At 36.2% G+C, this 19,537-nt stretch overlaps 1 protein-coding gene across 5 annotated transcripts in view; it reads left to right on the top strand.

Moving 5' to 3' along the window:
• Positions 1–19,537, top strand: part of ANKS1B (ankyrin repeat and sterile alpha motif domain containing 1B) — a 441,494-nt gene that overhangs the window by 226,564 nt on the left and 195,393 nt on the right. For 4 of the 5 annotated variants that reach the window (XM_027812345.2, XM_027812343.2, XM_027812342.2 and 1 more), the window contains exon 15: positions 15,158–15,264. In XM_027812345.2, the coding sequence (XP_027668146.2) occupies positions 15,158–15,264 (107 nt within the window). Of the gene's footprint in view, positions 1–14,943; positions 15,265–19,537 lie in introns of those variants that run through there. The other variant, XM_055712227.1, reaches the window with a different exon arrangement.

Here is a 19,537-nt window from a genome sequence, read left to right as displayed (position 1 = left end):
CATATCATCATCATGATTAAAGCAAGAATTGTTTCAAGTCAGAGAAATCAGAATAATGACAAGGAAAATAATTGTTGAAGGTCATTCTATATCAAAATAACGTGCTGGACATTTGAAAGAACCACTTTTCAAATATGTTCTACCACATGGAGGGTGATTTACAGTTTTTTAATTGTGCTAATCATGAATTCTTTTTTGAATGCTTTCCATAATGCACTATCGAGTTGCTGTGTGCATACAAGTTGATATTTCTTTGGTCAGCTGAGCTGAGCATGTACCTGTCCTCAAATACCCTCATTGTTCCACCTAGAGGCCTACAGGGTACAGTTTACTGAATTATTTTTAGTTTCTTGATCTACGGTTTTGGCTTGGAACATAATATACTGGCAAGCATTTTTCTTGCAGCTGAAATAAGCAAATTTCTTATTGCATCTATCAAGTTTGGATTTTAAAAAGTTTGTCTGTTGCCCTTTTGTGAGAACAGTGTCTTTCCCTGTGCCTGAGATAATCTTAGCATCACATTCAGCATCAATGTCTAAATATCACTATGAAGGCTCCAGACTTTGCTCAATGAAGCTACCTGAGTGAGTGCCTTTCAGAGATTAATGCTGCTTGTTATTGGAAGAGGTATATGCAAAAGAATTATACTGTGTAAAAAAAACCCAAAACACACTTTCAAGGAAGCTAGCAAATCTTCTGAAATATGTGCTTTGACAGTATGTACTATGTCTACAACTTCAGAGACATCTATGTGTTGGCTTTTCTAGAGCTACTTTGGAACCAGAAGGACTCTGGAACACTGACAGCTATGCCTGAATCAACTCAGCATGAGCCTTATCTCATCTGAAAGTAGCAGAACTGCGGTGGGTTGTTCTGTATTCAGAATAAACCCTACAACTCCACTGTATGTCAAGTGTTTCCACAAACAAGACGTTATTGCTTCTGTGTGTGCCCACTACATATGCATGTTTCTGTGTCACGTATTACACATTTAAGGCCAGGGACTGACACTAGGTAATGGAGCACTGGATTAGAATACATTTTGTAATGTACTTTCTCTGAGCTTTTATATCGGTCTGAAAGCTGTAGGCAGTCATCATACAAAAGTTATTTTATTTTGCCTAGTTTACTGATATGACTGAGGCTGTTGTTATCAAGGACTCCTTCACAGTACGGGGTAAATTGCAAGAAATTTTTCTCTTCAGATTTGTGAGGGCACATGAGTTTGAGCACAAAGGTTGGGAAAGTAAAATAGACATTAAGTTCAGCAGACTAGGAAAAGATGGAATGAGGTGGGGCCACAGCCCATAGCTACATGCAGGGAGTAAGAGTTAACAGTGTGCCCTGTACAGCTGTAATGTAATTGAAATTGTGTAGACCTTTGACTGCCAGAAGCTACATGCTCAGTTTCCTCTCTCTTCCATCTGTTCCACTGCCACTACTCAGACATGAAGCCTTCCTCTTCCCTATGGTTCTGCCTATATTTTCACTCAGAAGTCAAACTTTCTTTTAACAAATGAAGCCTTCTTAGGCTGGCCCTTTTCTTTTTGCTGCCATATGGTTGCAGTTTTGGCAAAGTGGTTTTCCTCTAAAGCTGTTAATATCCTCCCTCCCTCAAGGGCAGAAAACAGATAAAATATAAGTATTTAATTAAGGCAGAATTTTAATTAGATATGTGTAGGCATGTTGCCATAAGGCAGTTTTCACAGTGGTAAGTTATACACTTCAAAGTATATACTTTAATTGTGATTTAGTGTCTGTTTTGCAGCAGTTACTTCCCTTTTTTAAATCTCCTTGTGGTTAAACTAAGCACTTTATCGAAGTGGATTTGATTCATAGATTTTAATAAAATGAGCCGTGCAGCCTCTTACAAAGTGGGAGACCTCAGGCTTACAGTTTTGAACGCACAACTCTAATTTTGCAATAGCCAACCACAACGATCAGACTGTAAAATAAGTATCACTTTCCTCCCAAATCCCACCTTCCCATTGAAGCTGTGCAAAAAGACCAAGATATCTGTAGCTTCATAAAGAGGGGGAAAAAAAGAAAAGGCAGAGGGAACCTGAATCTGTTGCTGATGGAAGACGGACCCGATGAGAGGAGACAGTTCTAGCAGCTGGTATCTGCTCCCAGTGCTGTTTGATGCCTCCTCAATAGGAAATGCATATGCAGTTTGAAATTTTTCAACTGTAAGTCTATGAAATCTTCACTGTCAATTGTAGGACAGCACTGTAGGGAATAGAGCCACACATTTGGGTTTGATTCTGCACTTCCTTGCATCTTATTAGCAACTGAAAAGTCAACATGGAAGTTTTAAGTTGCAATGGCAGAACTGCTGGGGGATATTTGTGTAATTGAAGTCAATATGAGACGTTGTGAAAGGCAAAGGTGATTCTTGCTTCAGGCAAAACTCTTTTGAGCTATTCATGTTCTCATACGAATGTCACTCACACTCAGTACCCAAAAGCACAAGATATGTATGCATGTATGGCCAAGTTTTCTGTCCGTGGTCACTTGTGTGTGACATGGAAGGCTGAGGATTGCATTCTCATTGTATCTGTTGGATTCCTTTTGATTAGCAGTAGTGAACTAGGTTTTTTGATAGATGTTTAGGAGTCAACAGTTGCTATGGTATGGTCTTTTTGATCCAAAAATTTATTTACTTCAGTAGTGCTCATTGGTTTTGCATCCTTATCTTGGATATTTTAGGGCTAGAGTCTGTCTTCCTTCTGGAGTAACAGGAAGATGAATGCCTAATGCAATGTACTGTAATTTTGTTGCTGCCCTGTGTTGTGTAGGGTCTTCTGCTGATAAATCATCTGTCCTGTCCTTTTATTAGAGCACACCCCTTCTTGTCTTGATAGAAACACATTCCTTAGTGTTTTACCACTGTCAGCTGTGTTCTTGGTTATCAATACAGACCGTACCTTTAACCCCTCATAGCACTGTTTCTTCTGGTGCTTTCACACATGCATTTCTTTTAATGCGTTATTCCTACCAATCTTCATATTTCTTATAGAGATCTCTGCATTTCAAATTATTTCAATGGTAATTTCAATGTATGTAATTGCCTAGATTAAAAAGTAGTGGAGAACAGAAACCATATGCCTGTAAAATACATGGAAGTATTTTGGGCATTTATATACTGAGAACATGATAGTCATAACACATTGCATGCCACTGAACTTACCCCAAAGATCATATGAATTCTACAGAAAAAAATCACAAGTAATTGGATTAATGTTGTGTTGACTTCTGTATTGTACAAAGCTAAACAAGAGATAAAGATGTGTCTATTTTAATGATTCATTGAATCCCAAAACAAAACTTACAGAAGAATAGGCAAACTGCAAGATTTTAGCTATGTTTTATAATAAACGCAATGGGAGTTGGATGAAAAAAGCTGCAAGCATGTATTTTATTTGCAGTTATTTTTGTATTCCTATTATATTGGCAATTTTACCCTGTAGCATCATAAATGTAATATACAGCTATATGCTCTTCATACACCACTTAATCAGAGCTGTGTTTGAAACAAAAACAAATGAAGACACAGACTAAACTGAAAATACAGTAAAAATGTAAGTCATCAGACCATATCTACCCATGTAGTCTATAACTCTGATGCATTTTCTTTTTACATTTCCACTCTCTTTGTAAGTACCTGTTGACACATACCTTTTATCTCTGTCCATGCGTTTTGTGTTCAGTGTTAGGCTTCTTTTTCCAAAACTGTTTGCAAAGTAATTCCATCATTATACCCACAGACTTGAATAAATTATTTCTGGCATACGTTTTCTAGAAGGAATAGTGAAGATTGACAGCAAACAGAGGGACTTAAGAAAATGGAGCTATAATATCATAAATATTGACATCCATCAGTGAGTAAATGTATAGCCTAATTCTTGTCAATTTTTTGTAGTCTACTTGTGACCGTCAGATCTTGTCATGCTAAATTCAGATACTCTGCAATAGGACTGCTTGAGCAAAGAAATCTTATATAAACTCTCTTTTAATTGGAGGATTAACATGTAATTTTGATTATTGGAGGATTAATATGTAATTTTGACTGACTTAATATACTGAGACTTTTCAGAGGTATTTCCCCACATCAGATAATAACATTTTAGTGAAATAGCATAGGAGATTCAGACCCAATTCTGGTACTGGTATTTTTTCTTTTGGAAAAATTTTAAAACTTGTCAGTCTGGTTAGTTGTACTGTTATTTCTGAGTAACCAAACCATATGTTTTCTCACAGAATTAATACAAAATTTGTATTCTTCCTTGGAAAGCATATAGTAAAATATTTGTCATACCTAAAGATACTTTTTTTTTTTTTTTTTTTACTTTGGAGAAAGAGTTAATCTCAGAAAGAGGAGTATGCATACTAAATCCCAACCATCTCTTCTTTCATTTTGTTATTAACCTAATATCCGATCATTACATTCTGCTGTCAAGTATGGTTAGAATAGCGGTCTATATGACCACATACATGAACAATTTATGTGCAGTTTGAATATACTACTCAAGTCTATGAAAATTGCAATATTGTACTTAACACTGTTCCTAGAGCCTTGTTTCAGTATTTGTAAAAAATTCTCACATTAAATAATTACCCTTTTAAGGAGTGAGAGCTATTGAGTTATAAAGAAGGCATGCATGTTAATAAGTACATATGGCACGAGAAAGACCTGTACCATACTTACATACGTAATATTTGTTTTGAGACAGACTGCAGAATGGTATGAATACACAGAATGCAAAACTTAGAAAATCAAATTTTCATTGACTTCCAAGAGCATGAAGCTCAGAAATATTGACAAATAATAGTAAAATGGAGAGTTAAGTATATGATGTTTAAGCATGTTTGGGGACAATGCTAAGAAGAACCATATGCATTACAGTACAGAAAATCAAATTCAGTGAATAAAAGTTATTCTTACATTTTAAGTTTGGATATACCTGTCTATGACCTAGCCTTACAAGAGTGCACCGATACAAACAAAACCAGGTCAGAACTCAAATTCATTGGTTGTGAAAGTTGCTTAAAAATAGTATTACTCAAATTACTTCCTGGATTCTATTGGTAGTAAATGACTCCCTAACTCTTTAAGTGGATTTGAAAACAGTTCTGAAGATGATAATATTAATGCTACATTCTACTCTTCCTGATCAATTCTCTCCTCTGTCAGGTCTATCCCTGAAGTCACAGAGCTATTCATACTGTATCTTTTTGCACCATGGGGTTGAACATTGTTGAGCTGTGTCCATCTAGATAGGAGATAAAAGGATCGACAGAGGTAGACTGCAGTCTACAGAACTTGAAAAAAAAAAAAAAGGATTAAAACATTTTTCAAAGTTACTCCCAGTAGGAATGAGGTCTTGCCTGTTTCTCCACTGAACCACAACAGTCCAGGGGGAGTACTAATCTGTCATCTCTACAAGGACAGTTTGGCTGTATTTCACAAAGTTAATGCCAGGGTGTTTGTTGATGTGCCTAAAAAGTGACAGCCTAATTGTGCCCTCATTCTATAATGCTTTCATAATAATCCAACTGTAATTTCAGAGGTTAAGAGATATTTTTTCAAACCATGATAAATGCCACGAAAAGAGTGATTATTACTTCAAAGTTTTAGAAGTCACTTGCTTAGGTTCAGCTTCTTCCTTGCAGCTTAATCTGAACCTTACAACTTTGAAATCATTTATATCCATGTATATTAATATTTTCTTCAATTGATGTCACTAAATAGAACAGCATTTATTCCTTAAAGCAAAATCAAGTTCAGTGCCAGGTTAAAATGTATGCAGAATAGGAATTAGCACCTCACTAGATTTAAAAGTATACGATGAAAGATGAGGCTTTCACAACCAGTAGCCAGGAAATACTTTAAAGAGAGCAGAGAGTTCCTGAATTCTAAAATAGACTATATGAAAACCATAATGTGATTACTAAGGGCAAATCTCTAACACTTTGTTCAATATCTCTAGTGGTTTTGAATAAGATGATATAGGTACTACTCTTACAAATGTGTTAGGGTTAGCAAGTGAGACTATGATGAAATTTATCTTTCATAAATTATGTAGAGATCTAAGTCTACTAAAAGTGAATTAATAATGGTTTCTTGAAAGTTTGGCTGATTCACTAATGTTTCCTCCTTAAACTAGTAGTCTTCAGACTTAAATAGATATGAATCCTTGGAAGCTCACATTTCTAGTAATCACAAGAAAATCACATGCTAGTTAAAAATCTTTGGCTTGTTAATAGAATTTACAGCACACAGAGTTGTTTCTAGTTTTAGTTCCACCTACAGAAAATGAAGTAATTTTGAATATTGAACTAACTGAAGTGTATTCATTTGCTTTCTAACTCAGACTGTTAACCTGAGTTCATGATCATAACACTAGAATCAGTGTTTTCTTATTTCATTGCCCTGTATTGAATAAGATATTGTATTTGAATGCCTGCAAATCCTTCAAAAATATTTACTATTGACTACTTACCACACCTACTTCATAACCCATGATACCAGTAACTTCCCAAAATTTTTCTACTTTTATCCACTGCTGCCTTTAGCTCTTTATTTTATATTATAGCGCTATTACAAATCTGAGATGACTGAGGTTAAATTATCAATTGCTAACATGAATTTCCATTAAATGCTAATAATAGCATTTAGTGTAACATTGTGAATTGTTCTGGTACCTAAATAGATAAATATTTTTTTTTATGAACTCTGCAATTTGACTGTTTTTCTATTTATGGGATGTGGTGGACTGTCTCAGTTACTTAGTGCTACTTCTGATTTCTGGTAGCCTATTTGAAATGCTTTATAGAGCATAATTCCAAAGAATAAATTATCTTGTCAGTACACAAATCACCTTATTTGCATATGAATATGAGATTCATATATAGACCAGCCATTCTTTTCAAATTTATGCAACCAAAAATCCATGTTAATGGGAGTTTTTAAACAGTGAATAGCAAGGAACGTAGCTAAGCAGCTCTAGACCAGAATTTAACAAAGTAACTGTAGGTGTTGGGTTTGTTAAACCAGCTCTAGTTTTGAGCTTTTTTGTAGTATAGGAAATAATCATTAACACGTTAAAAAACATTAATGAAACCAGTCTGACAAGTACATTTTCAGCTAACCTGTACCTGTAGGACCAGTTGAGCTCTTGTTGAAATCAATCAGCCGTGACAAAGGAACGATGGAAGGAATGGTTCCTGGATTACAGTTTATTAAACTTGACTGGAAAGTTGCATTTCTATCATTCTGATTTCTAAAATAAAAAGCCATTCAGGGCAACACCATGAAAGGTGTTTGCACTCTCTGTAGGCATCAATGCGGGTTCCTGAAACAGGATCCTAGGCTCTGTCTGTGGGTAGGGGAGGCCGGTTCAGAGCTCAAGCTCCAGAGGTGGGAGAATGAGGGTTGAGCAGTCGACATGAGGGAGCTCACAGACAGGATGAACAGGGTTTATATAACCATATCCATATGCAAACAGTCCAGCGAGTTGCCAGAGCTGTGCCAGCATGCCACCCACTCAAGTTACATCTTTATTATTCATTGAAAGATGCCGCAGTTTTCTTTTGGTGCTGCAGAGCCTGTGTTAGCAGGGAATGAGTATTACAGGAGGTGTTTATAGAGTTTTTATGTAATAAAGCAAGTTCCTATTGAGAACCTGACTTTTTTGTCAGGGAGCAGAGAGCTGGCTGTTCCCTAATGGCAGTGAGCCGTGCCTTCACCTACAAGGTGCAGTCCCATGGATCTACACCCAGTGGGCAGAGCCAGGTACTGGTAACATGCTCCATTGACTGCTTCAGACAGGCCCCTGAGAGACGACTCATATCCAGGGTCCATTGAGGGAGCCAACCAGGAGCAAAAGGAGATTGGGTCAGAGATAGGAATAGAGACAAAGCTGTAACATGGGTTTGTAGTCTAGGCAGGGCTGAAGATAGGGCTGGGAAAAAAGCCGCTATGTATGTCTGAGGGGTCCATCCAGGAGACAAACAGGGTAGATCCAGCATCCGTCCAGTAGTTAGGGCCAGAGGCAGGGCTGGGGACTGGCACTGCTGGGGCATTGCTGGGGCAGGGACTGATGGCCCCAGGCTGAGCTGAAATGGGGTCATGGGCAGGGTGAGGGAGGCCTTGGGAGGTGCTGGGCATGGACAGCAAGGCCCACTGGTGCCCTCAGAGCCCTGACACCTCTGGTTTTTATCCTTTATTATACTTTTGTCTGATCATATCAGTTAAACGTGGTAAATTGTGTCTGATTTTTATTATCTATATTTATATACTGTATTACTGTTTTCTGAGAGTTTGAGTGTTCTAGGAAAGAAATAGGTGAGGGGTAGTTCAGTGTTATTTTACAGTAAAGAGCTTCAAGTTATCTTTGCTCCCATTTAAACATACTTTTCCCAGTGCAGATTCAGAGTATCATCTTTACAATTAGCTGCTGGCTAACACTGAAGAGCTAATGCAGGTAGCAGGTACTGTCCTGTATCTAATCTATAAAAATGTTGAAGTAGTTAGGATTATCTCAAATGCCTAAATCCAACCTAGTCTCAAATCTAGGCAAATCTCAGGGGGGTAATTCAGTTTCATATGAGTAATTTAATTTTAAAATTAACATTTTTTACCTGTTTTAAAAGGCTTGACAGGGGAAGTGAGAGGAAAAAATAAGGAAAAGGGAAAAGGCAGATGTGAAACAAAACAACAGATTTTTGTAGCTGCAGATAAAGGATGACAAAAGAGGAAATGATCAGAACTTACAAGAAGAATAAGTAGAAGTGAGATAAATAGGGAGTAGAGAACAGGAATTATAAAACGAAGCTAGAGAGAAGAGGAAGGAGAGAAAGGAATTCACCTGATCAGCCGTTCAAAGGAGGAGTTCAGTCTAAAATCTGGTTCACTGGGGGCAAGGGAGCCTCTGAGCCCAACTAGGCAGAAGAAAAAAGAAGACAAATTGCCACACTGTCTCAGGTTGAATCTGATTTGTAAAATAACCCCAGGAGAAATCCTTAACCTTCCAACATGTATACTTTCAAGATTTGTAACTTCAAAGATGTGATAGTTTACTGCAGTGTTAGCACAGGTGTCTTGTCTTCACAGCTCTCCACAGGACCTTGCAGCAGTTACCAAATCTAAAAAATTACAGTTACCATTTAACAGCTGTATTTAGCTTCTTGAGATACCTCTGTGCAGTGAGTGTTCTTTCAAACCTTTTTCTAGACCAGTTTCTTCAAATATTTCGCTGTTACCCAGTTCTGCTTGTTTGCTAGTCCGGTGTTGCTTAGCACAAAGCTGTACAAAGATTTGTTCAAATATAAAATTATGTAAATTTGTTTTTGTGGTGCCAGGAATTATAGCATAAAGGGTTCAGCTTGCGTAGTATTTTTAGCAAGACTATGTAGTATACATTTATATATATACACGCTTCGTATACTAGTTTTAACAGTAGTCTAAAATCTTTGCTGAATTAAATGAAATATTTTATTGGTCATGGTGTCATGTAAATTTTGAAGTTTAATTTTTTCTTGCTAGATGAAAACAGTGAAAATGATTACTCATAGGTGGTGAGTGTAGTGTTACTATTATCCTGTAAAAGTTCCTGAGGCAAGCAGAGAAATGGCTCTAGAAAACTAACTCCTTTTTTCAGAAATGTTAACTTTCATTGAAGCCACAATAAGGATGTACACATTTACCCATTGGATGTCAAAATGATTCCTGAAAAAATGGCATATATATATTGCTCAGCATCGTAGCAATGACAGTCTTGAATAGAGCAAGGTGCCCCGAGTCCTGGTCCAGTGGCTGTGCTCTAGAAAACAGATCTTTTAATTTCCCAGTAAGATCTGTCCCTCATTCACTGAACAGGATGGTTTCTGAAGAAGACTAAATCAAAGTTGCCAAAGTAATCATCTGAACATGAAAAATATCCTAACTTTGAAGGGTCTGTAATAAATGTATGTTTCATGGTGGAGTGGAATACATTGACTGAGCTGTTCCTGGGTAAATAATACATCAACAGTCAGAAACACAAACTCAGAGGCCAATGGGGTTCACAAGGTACAGTTCGCTGTTGACAAATCATCTGTCAAATAAAATGAATTGTCTTTGCTGACTTTGTAGTCATTATAGATACTGTTATTGTACTTCCATAGTGGTAGAGTTGTAATAAATATTGGTATAAAAATCAGAAAAGAACTGCGAAGATGATTTTCCTAGTCAATGAAGGTTGTTCCATTACCTTGCATTAGCTGTGGTCTGAAAATTATTTTTGTGCATTCTGAGCCACAGGTAAGCAATGGAATGCAACCTTTAGATTACAGATACTAGATAGTGTTATTTAAATTCAAGCTGTTTCTATTGATTTTGTTTTATTTCTGTATATGCCATGAAAAATGTCTCTAAAAGTACTTTCAGGAAAATATTCAGCATCACCAAACATGATCATCCAAAATGGCATCATCATTGAAAGAGCTAGGCTGCTGACAGAAGTTACAGATTTTATATGTCATAAGTTTTTTAGAGTTTTATGAAAAAGATCATTTAAAAACTAAGCATTTTGAGTAGCCTAATAATATAACTGAAATGCGTAAGATAAAGCAGAACCTTCCACACACTTCTTGGAACCTGGTATACTTCTCCCTTAATAAACTTTCTTTAATTATTTTGGTCTGCTGGATGTTAGGCATAGTTTTTCTCATACAACATCTTGTTCCTAGCTATTCTTATCTCCTCTCCAGGAATACATGTCGTTAGATTAGTTTATTCACTGGAACACACAGTCACAGTAACTCTGCTGCTGTAGCACAAGTTCTGTCATAATGTCAAGAGATAACTTTTTTACCCAGCTGAAATCATAAATACAAAGAGGAAAATTATATCCCATTTAGTGTTGGACAAAGTTGAAAGCTTTAATTAAAAAAAAAAAAAAGTGTTTACAGTACTTGCTCTAGCATCAATTTCTTCTCCAGCTCTGCTAAACTGGCTGCCAATTTACTTAAAAGGTTCATCCTTTCCTATTGTGGTTTAGTCTCCACTCAGAAATTTCTTGGTCAATAGCTACTAAAATTATCCAGGGTTTGATTGCGTAACACCAGATGTGTTTAGTCATGTTCACCTAAAAAAATGGTTTATAATAATCTATTCATGATAACTGGGAAAGTACCTCCTCTACAAATAATCACTGCATTTCTTTCTTTTCCTCACTCAAAAAATAAAGAAAAATCAAGAAAGAAAAATTCACATTGTTAATAGTAGAGACAATAAAATAGAGACCTTAAATTCCATTGCATTTAGAGCAAATTTGTCTTACAGCATGTTTGAAATTGTATGCTCTCTGGTATCGCAGATTCAGTCAATTCCAAACGCCACAATAAAGATATTCTGATTCTCATTGGGAACGAGAAGTCTTGTAGAAATTATTGTATAGCATACCAGATGGCATCTTTTTGCAGACATTATTTCACTGTGCTTCTTCTATTGCCTTGGAGAAGAGAAAACCAAGTATTGCCATCTCTGAAAGAGACTTATGTGTCAGTTTCCCATACAGGAATAGGTACATCTTTTTTGATTGTGGTATCACAGAAGAATTATCATGGGATATATGTTCTTTGAAATCATAGGAAAGCACAGTAGGATGTGACTGTGTGGCAGGTGAGACCATCTCATACAGGCTGCATGACATTTTTCTTTATCAGGACTCGCTTTAGGCATAGGCAAAGTAGGCATTGCCTGCAGCAGCACGCTGCTGGGGCCGGCACTGAATCACAGGCTAGCAAAATGAAGAGATAGCCTTCTAGTCTCAAAGCAATAGCACCTCCTCCAGGTTCCACTTGCACTGGCTCAGAAAAACTGTCCTAGAAGCCCCTCTAAGGTAAGAGTCCTAGACTGGCAAAGAACAAGGAAATCTAAAGAGCTGCAAGTTCCCATAAGGAAAGACTTGCCCCTAATCCCTGCATTCCTGGCTCTGCTCTGGGCCTTCCTTTGCCTTCCCTACTGCCTTTGGTGGAAGGAGGAGGGAAAAGAAGTCTTGCAGATAACAGGATAATTTAGCAATGAGATGATAGGGATGAGGACAAGGCAGCAAGCTGACTGTGTTTCTCCTTATTTTCTTTCCCCTTGCTGAGCAACCGTATGTTTTGTTGATGGGTTCAGACATGCAGTTACACTGGCAGAGGACAGAGTTGGAGCAGAGTGTGCAGTAGGACCTGCAGTGCTATAATCATCCAGTGCTGAGGCCATGGAGATAGTTAGACATAGCACCAACAGCTACATGAGGAAATGTGTCTGGGGAGCCACTCAAAAACATAATTTGCCTACACTGTTGCTAGGCATTGAGCCAAGCACTTCTTATCACTGGCAGCATAACCCATGCTTTTTATAGTAAGGTAAGGAAAAAGCAGTTTGACCATGAAAGTGGTATATTGATTATTGGCTGTGCCTTATTGTGGACTTTTTTGTTGGTGGGGTCACAAGATGGAGAGACATTTGTGTCTATGCATGTATGGGAGATACAGGAGCCAAACATGCATAAACCTTTCAGAAACTGGGATTATGCTTCGGCAGGTCTTCTTCTGATACCATTTTTTCTGCTTGTGGGGGAAAGGGGAAGAAGTCAGGAATCCTTTTCAAAGAAAAATTCATGATTTTTCAGTCAACTAAGAAAAATTCAGCAAGGATTTAATTCTCATCTTGTTTAAGATAATTTTGTTCTCAATTTGTTCTCAGAAGTGCTTGCCTAACCTTTCAAATTTGCTTACCCACGAAAAGTCTACTATATTTCAGCTAAACAGCCTACCTTACAGTCTTGCTACTGACTGGGCACAACCCTGAAGGGGTTATGCTCCATCTATGTACAAAGATAGTGATTCACAGTAGAAAACACTCTGCAAAATGGGGAGGATTTACAGACAGGTGTGAACAAATGAATTATTATCATGAGACCTAGATTCCTACCAATTTGGTATATCTACTTTCGCTGAGGAAAAATTAATTGCCCATTAATCCATTTGAAGTACATTTAACTATTTGTGCACGCTGTACTCATGACAAATATGTGTTCTATATTGCATATATTCACATGGTATTGTTATTAAATACTTGAGAAAATTCCTAAACATTTCTTCAGTAATTACAGATTTACCAGCACCTGATAAGACTTCAGTACTTTTATTAGAAACCTAATGAACCTTTCATACTCCATTAGTAATGTATCAAATCAGTAAGAAGACCTGGAGTAATGTAAGATCTCATAAAAGACCTGCCTTAGGCAACTTGCCAACATCATGAAAGATCTTCTATGGCTCAAGTAAAATTATTCTACAAAATCATTATGAACTTCAGTTTACATGAGATGTTCCACAGATCCAAGCAGCAGTATTAGAGTGAAGGATTTAGTTTTAGTCCAAGGACTAGTCAGGTTGGAGTTGAAACTCTTACAATATTGTTAATTTTAATCATCCAGCTAAGTTTAGAGCCTTTTCGGCGACTGCTCAGGGATCCTCAATGTGTCATTTGCAGAGACTTTGTATTATAATGTGTCGGTCAGACTGTAGGTTTGGATTTCTATGAGACAGTTTTCTGCCATGGTATCATCAATTCCAAATTATGCCCTTGACATATTTATAATTTCCTTATGCCTAGAATTAAAATCCTCCTTAGAAATGGTCATTTCTTGAGATTCACATTGAAAAAAAAGAAGTAAATAATGTGTTCAATAAATGAAGTTCTACTGGACAGTATTCTTTTTCCCGAATATACCCATTTTCTGCCAAGTCCTTTGATCCTGTTATGAAAAGCAAAAGTTTAGTAAACATTCCTCTCAGAACAAAGGTGTAAAATATTTCCATCTTCAGAGAAACTGTCTCAAAAATGGAATATTGATGGAAAATACAATGTTAGGTATTTGGTTTCTTGTGCAGAAAATGAACCTTGCTTTCATTTTAAATTCATCTTTTATTAATTTTTTTCAGTTATAGTTGATAAATATACATTCTCACTAGAAATCATGCAAATCTTATATGTCTGCCAGATATCATTCACATTTTCGTAAGAAAAGGATGTAAATTTAAAATTTTATTTAGTAAAATATTATTTTAATTATTCAGTTGAAATGGTGACCTTTTCAAGTTGAATTATTTTATGTTGGCATGAAGGTTTTCTTGTGTCTTTTAATATTTTATGGTTGAAGAAATCATGCAGATAATCTAATTACTTTGACTAAAATTGTTGTGTGTTTATGTCTTTTGCTGTACTACAGGAGAGAAACTGTGAAATGTATTCATTATCGATTCATTAAAGGGTTTTGCTATTCTATAAGCAGTGATGCAGACCACTACCTATCTTGTATTAAAAGGGGAAAAGGCAAGGCATAGTAAACCATGCCATAGGCTATGGTTTATATATTGCACATCTGAATGTCTTGTGAAACATAAAAATCTACAACAAACAGATATGTAAAGCGTAACGGGTATGAAGATTCTATTCAGATTTAAGTGCTCTAGGTTGCTTTTGAATCTTGCTATTTTCTGCATTTGTTTTGACTGCTCTCATCATTCAAGATTGACGCTTGGATGGGTGTGTAGGAGGAAGCAGCAGCAGCAGGCTTACAGCTTGCAGACAAAAAAAAAAATCTGCCTTATCTGATGGCTATTATTGAAAATGCGAGGTGTAGCCTAGGCTGGGTAATGAAGGGGAGCGAGCGAGGGGGAGCAAGGAGCATGGAGCTGCATACTGATGAGTGTAGGAGTACTTGATAAAAAGAATTCTTGCTGCTGGCAGTGCATTGCTCATTGTGGAGTATTCCAACAATCACATATAACGGAGAACAGCTTAGCTGACAGCTTGATATGCTTTTTTTTTTTTTTTTTTCCTACTGTATGACGTACTGGTCGGTAGTAAAGATTAATAACTAAGACATGTAGAGCTAGGATCAGATCTTATGCTATATACTGCCCTGTAAACTATGTTTTACTTCTGACTTTTCTGCTTGCTGAAAACATTAATCTGTCAAGCTGGCGGGCTCCTTTGATACCAACTTTCCCAGGAACACGATGTGGCAATGCCACCTCTCAGCCCAGGACTACCGCTATTATCCAGTGGATGGTTATTCGTTGCTTAAACGCCTCCCTCTTCACCCTCCTACAGGACCCCGATGCCCTGTCCAGACAGTGGGACAATGGTTGGAAAATATTGGGCTACCTCAGTATGAAAACCACTTGCTGGCTAATGGATTTGACAATGTGCAATTTATGGTAAGAAAGCTTCTGTGTATAGCTGTGTATATACACTGTGGCTGCCTTTTTTGTCTGTCTCATGTACTCATAAAAACCTTAGAGCTATTCTGCATTGCACTAAGATCTGTTTAGTGTTTCACTCTTCTATGTGTAGCTAAATTAATACATAAGCTGTCCTTTTACAAACTTTCAAACTGTACACGTTGCAAAATATTCTAGCCAGAAATATAGTAAAAGAAAAACTGAATATTAAGGTTCTTTCTCCCTCTCATCAATCTTCAGATAAAAAAAGAAAAATGCACAGTTCTTTTAATCCATTGCAGGATTTTCACAGTATGTAAAAGCTGTAAACAACTCTACCTGCAATACATCACATTATTATTTTTATTTAAACATTAACATCATTGTAATAATAATTAAATAGCATGCAATGTCATTCTTGCATTGAGAGGTATTTTGATAACAGAAAATTATTTAATGAAGTGTACTCTCTATGCAAGTGATTCTGGATGTGTCAGTTAAAAGATTTTGCACCTTAGATAATCAGGCTATGGGATTCACTTGTTGAAACTTACGGCCTGTGTGGAAAAGTAATGCATTCATTTTAATAATTCCATTTTCATATTTTAACTCTAAGCATTTATCAGGAACATATGAATGAAATAAAATTTTATGTACTTCATGGTTTACAGTATTACCATGTGGTGTAAAGTAACAGAGACCTGTCATGCACAAACTTTCCATTGAAATGAATATTGACAGTAAAGAGAGGAGCTTACTTGTGAGGTTGTTACATAATCACTTTTCTACCTGCTTCAGTATTCCCATTACCTGAACCTCTAGCAAAAATCCTGACCACATTTCTGATAAAAGTATCAGAGCTTAAAATATTATTAATCACCTCTTTTAAAAGATATTTTTAGTACCCATGTATATCTTGGAACAGTTCTAACTTTTCATAGCTTACATCTGCATATTAGAAACAGAAGTGAAACAGCATGACTATTATGACTATAAAATCATCACATGGGTTGTGGTTTTCCTATTTAGTTTATTTTACCAATATCATTATATGCTTTTGCGTACCTGATTGGGAATTTAAGGCACAGACCTCGTCCACTTCCACATTATAATAGTGTAGTTTTCTTCCTGTTTTTACATGGCTGCCGTGTGATCTTTTGCTTATATCAGTAAAAATCATTTGAATCTTTACCTTTAAATTTACTTGAAAACAAAACTGCAATGGTGTGCTGTCAGCCCAGCAATGTAAAAAAATCAAAAGTGTGTTTCAAGCTACAGTTTCCCGAAATGTAACTGCATATTCTTATATATGTTGTAGCATTAATTACATAAGTAAGTGATTGTGTAGTCTTAAAGAGATTACAGAAGGAAATTGTTCACAAGAGGCTGTAGGTGGCATAACAAATGCAGATGGGCACACCTACCACAGGTACAAGATGAGCACCAGAGGAGCCAAAGAAACTGCCCGGGAGGGCTTTCCAGTCATCCCCTGGCTGTGAAGGGGCCTGAAACACATTCTGGGGAAATCTATCAGATTTTAATTTCCTACATCTTTTGTACGTATACTTACGTAAACATACACATTATATATGAGATACTAATATTCAATATGCAAATCAAACTTTTCAGGTATCAGGCAGATTAAGTTATGCCTGTATGCTTGTGTGTTAGCTAATATTTTCCTTTCTGAAGCCTTTTCTGAAGTGGTTTGTTTTTAAATATATATTGAAGGTAAAATACATAATTACTCTTTATATTAGTTGGGGTAGCATGCAAATGTGGATGCAAATTTGACTCTTAAATGCAATTATTAAGTAAGAGGCTGGAAAATTGCCTAGTAATAAAAAATGTATAATTTCAATAATTTAGTAATTCATAATTTATTGATTTTACACTGTTCATCATGCTACTACATACTTCAGGTTTTGTTTGTAGCATAAATTGAATAGTTCCCATATTTTCTTGGAGATAAAAATTATCAGAAGACACCAAATTATTTTTATATTATTAACATATCAGCATTATGTAAGGGAATTCTCTCCTGAAAATTTAAATGACTGTTTCAAAAAATATTTTCCATTCTAGCCAAAATGTTAAAGAGGAAATTAAACTTGGAAGTATATAGGACTATGAAAGAAGAAAGACCTGCTATGCTAAGAGAAAAATTCAGATTACTCCAAACTTACATGTGTGGTAGTCTTCCTTAATATGAGAGAACTGCTTTACACTTATTAAAGGGGTTTACATATTAGGCTGGTTTTTACAATCTTATTAAATTAAGTGTTTCAGATAGGTTAGCTACTTTACACTGAAGAACTCTAACACTTCAATGCAGTAAAAATCAGTTAGACATATTTCTTCTTCATTCTGTACCATATTCCTGCTTTTGTTTTTCTGGAAGCACATTCTGACCTGCATTTATTCATTCTGTTGCCTAAGCAACAACCATCACACTCCGATTAAGTATGATTTAGTAGTACAGTTCTTACTAGATGTTCAGAACAGGAGAGGGAATATCACAATGATATAATTAATGTCCACGGAATAACATACATCTGAGAACAAATATATCTTCTTTATTCTACTCTCAACAGCAGAATTCTATTAATTACATTAGCATTCTAATAAAAAGGTATTTGTCAGATAAAAAGATTTCATGGTTAATCATTTGTTATATTGATTAGTAGAAAATAACTCCTTGTGTTTAGTCCCCCTTGGCCATTAGGAAAGTTATTCACTAGACGACTTAGAATTAGGAAGATTTATTTATATTAGATGAAGTGTGTGGACTTTGTGGCAAGAAACAGGCTATTTCCTATTAACTTTACAGTATGAATATCTTTCCATAGCTCATTGATATATATGTATTAAAAATATGTTGAAACACAGTATTAAGATATTAGTTGTGTTTTCATGAACTATATTTCTACAAGTGCAATTCCTACCCACTATTAGTGTTGTGCAGGAATGACACTTGCATAATATTAGTAGACCCAAGGCAGATGCAGTCCCAAGACTTGGTTCCTGTGTGCTTGGAGGAGTAGAATCATACTTGAATATGTGTGTGTATGTATAAATATATATATATATGCAATCATTATTAACTTTGATTTGTTGTGTAATAGGCTGCAGTCTCCTTCAGATGTAAAAATTTGTAGTGACTTTGTGCAGAGATACTCTGTATTTGAAGATGCAGATGATCTTGCAGTTTCATAATGTGAAGGCTATATTCCAGTTAAACTAACTCTAAAGCACAGCAATTAGATCAATAAATAGCAGTGTATAAACTAGTTATAAATAAGGAATCGAATCAGTGAACATCTTTTTGATGGATAGGTCCCACGGATGTCCCTGGGACAAGTTATAATCTTTATGCAGACTTGCAGGCCTACATAACTTGGTATGCTGAGAAAAAAAGTTAAATTGAAGAGAAACAGATGAAAATATACAAATGTGCGAGGTCACTAGATCCTTGCATGCATCTTTCTAAAACTCTGCAGTTTCATCAAAGACTCCATTCTGGATTCACAGAGATAAAAGCAGTTCAATCAAATCACTGCCCAGTGGGGACTGGTTCTGATTAAGGACTGCATATGACTATCTATTTATAGGTTGTTCTAATAATTTAAGATATTGTGAAATGTTATCACTTGCTTAATATTGCAATTTAACGAAGATAGTATCTCTTAAAAAGATTTATAAAACATTGTATGAGAGAAACAGGGACAGGCAACCAAAACTTAACAGAAACATATGAAGCATTTTATTATATTTTTTGGCATCCCAAAATACTGTTCACTAGTAACAGTTAACCTGAATTGGCATTAGATACTGGACTTTCACTGCTGCAATGAACTTACAAATATGCACTTCTACCCCTTCAGGTACTTAAATGGCTAGCACTGCCTGAGGATCTGAGTATTACCTAAGTATTTTTTAAAATCCTCTGGTTTCCACCGTCGGGAAACTGAGGCACAGAGTGACTGCAGGGTGGAATTTAAAACTGCTTATACATTTGAGATAAGAGGCACTAGTTCTTAAAATAGCTGCTAACATAGTGTTTAGCAGATCAACAGTTGCTTAAACATAGGTATCTAGTACCAATTGAGATACTGTAGGGAATCCAGGAAATCCAGACAGAGGTGACAGATATTACTGAGGACCAGAGACAGCCAGGCCTTTCATGATTAGCAGTTGGATTCCAGGTGGGATGCCACCGAGTATCTCAGATGGCTCTAGAGTCCTGAATCTTATGCAGCTGAAATGAATC

The sequence above is a fragment of the Falco cherrug genome, chromosome 5 (genome assembly GCF_023634085.1).
Source record: "Falco cherrug isolate bFalChe1 chromosome 5, bFalChe1.pri, whole genome shotgun sequence".
In the NCBI taxonomy this organism is placed as follows: Eukaryota; Metazoa; Chordata; class Aves; order Falconiformes; family Falconidae; genus Falco; species Falco cherrug.
The sequence above is the reverse complement of the archived record's forward strand: the minus strand, read 5'-3'. Positions and strand labels throughout refer to the sequence as shown.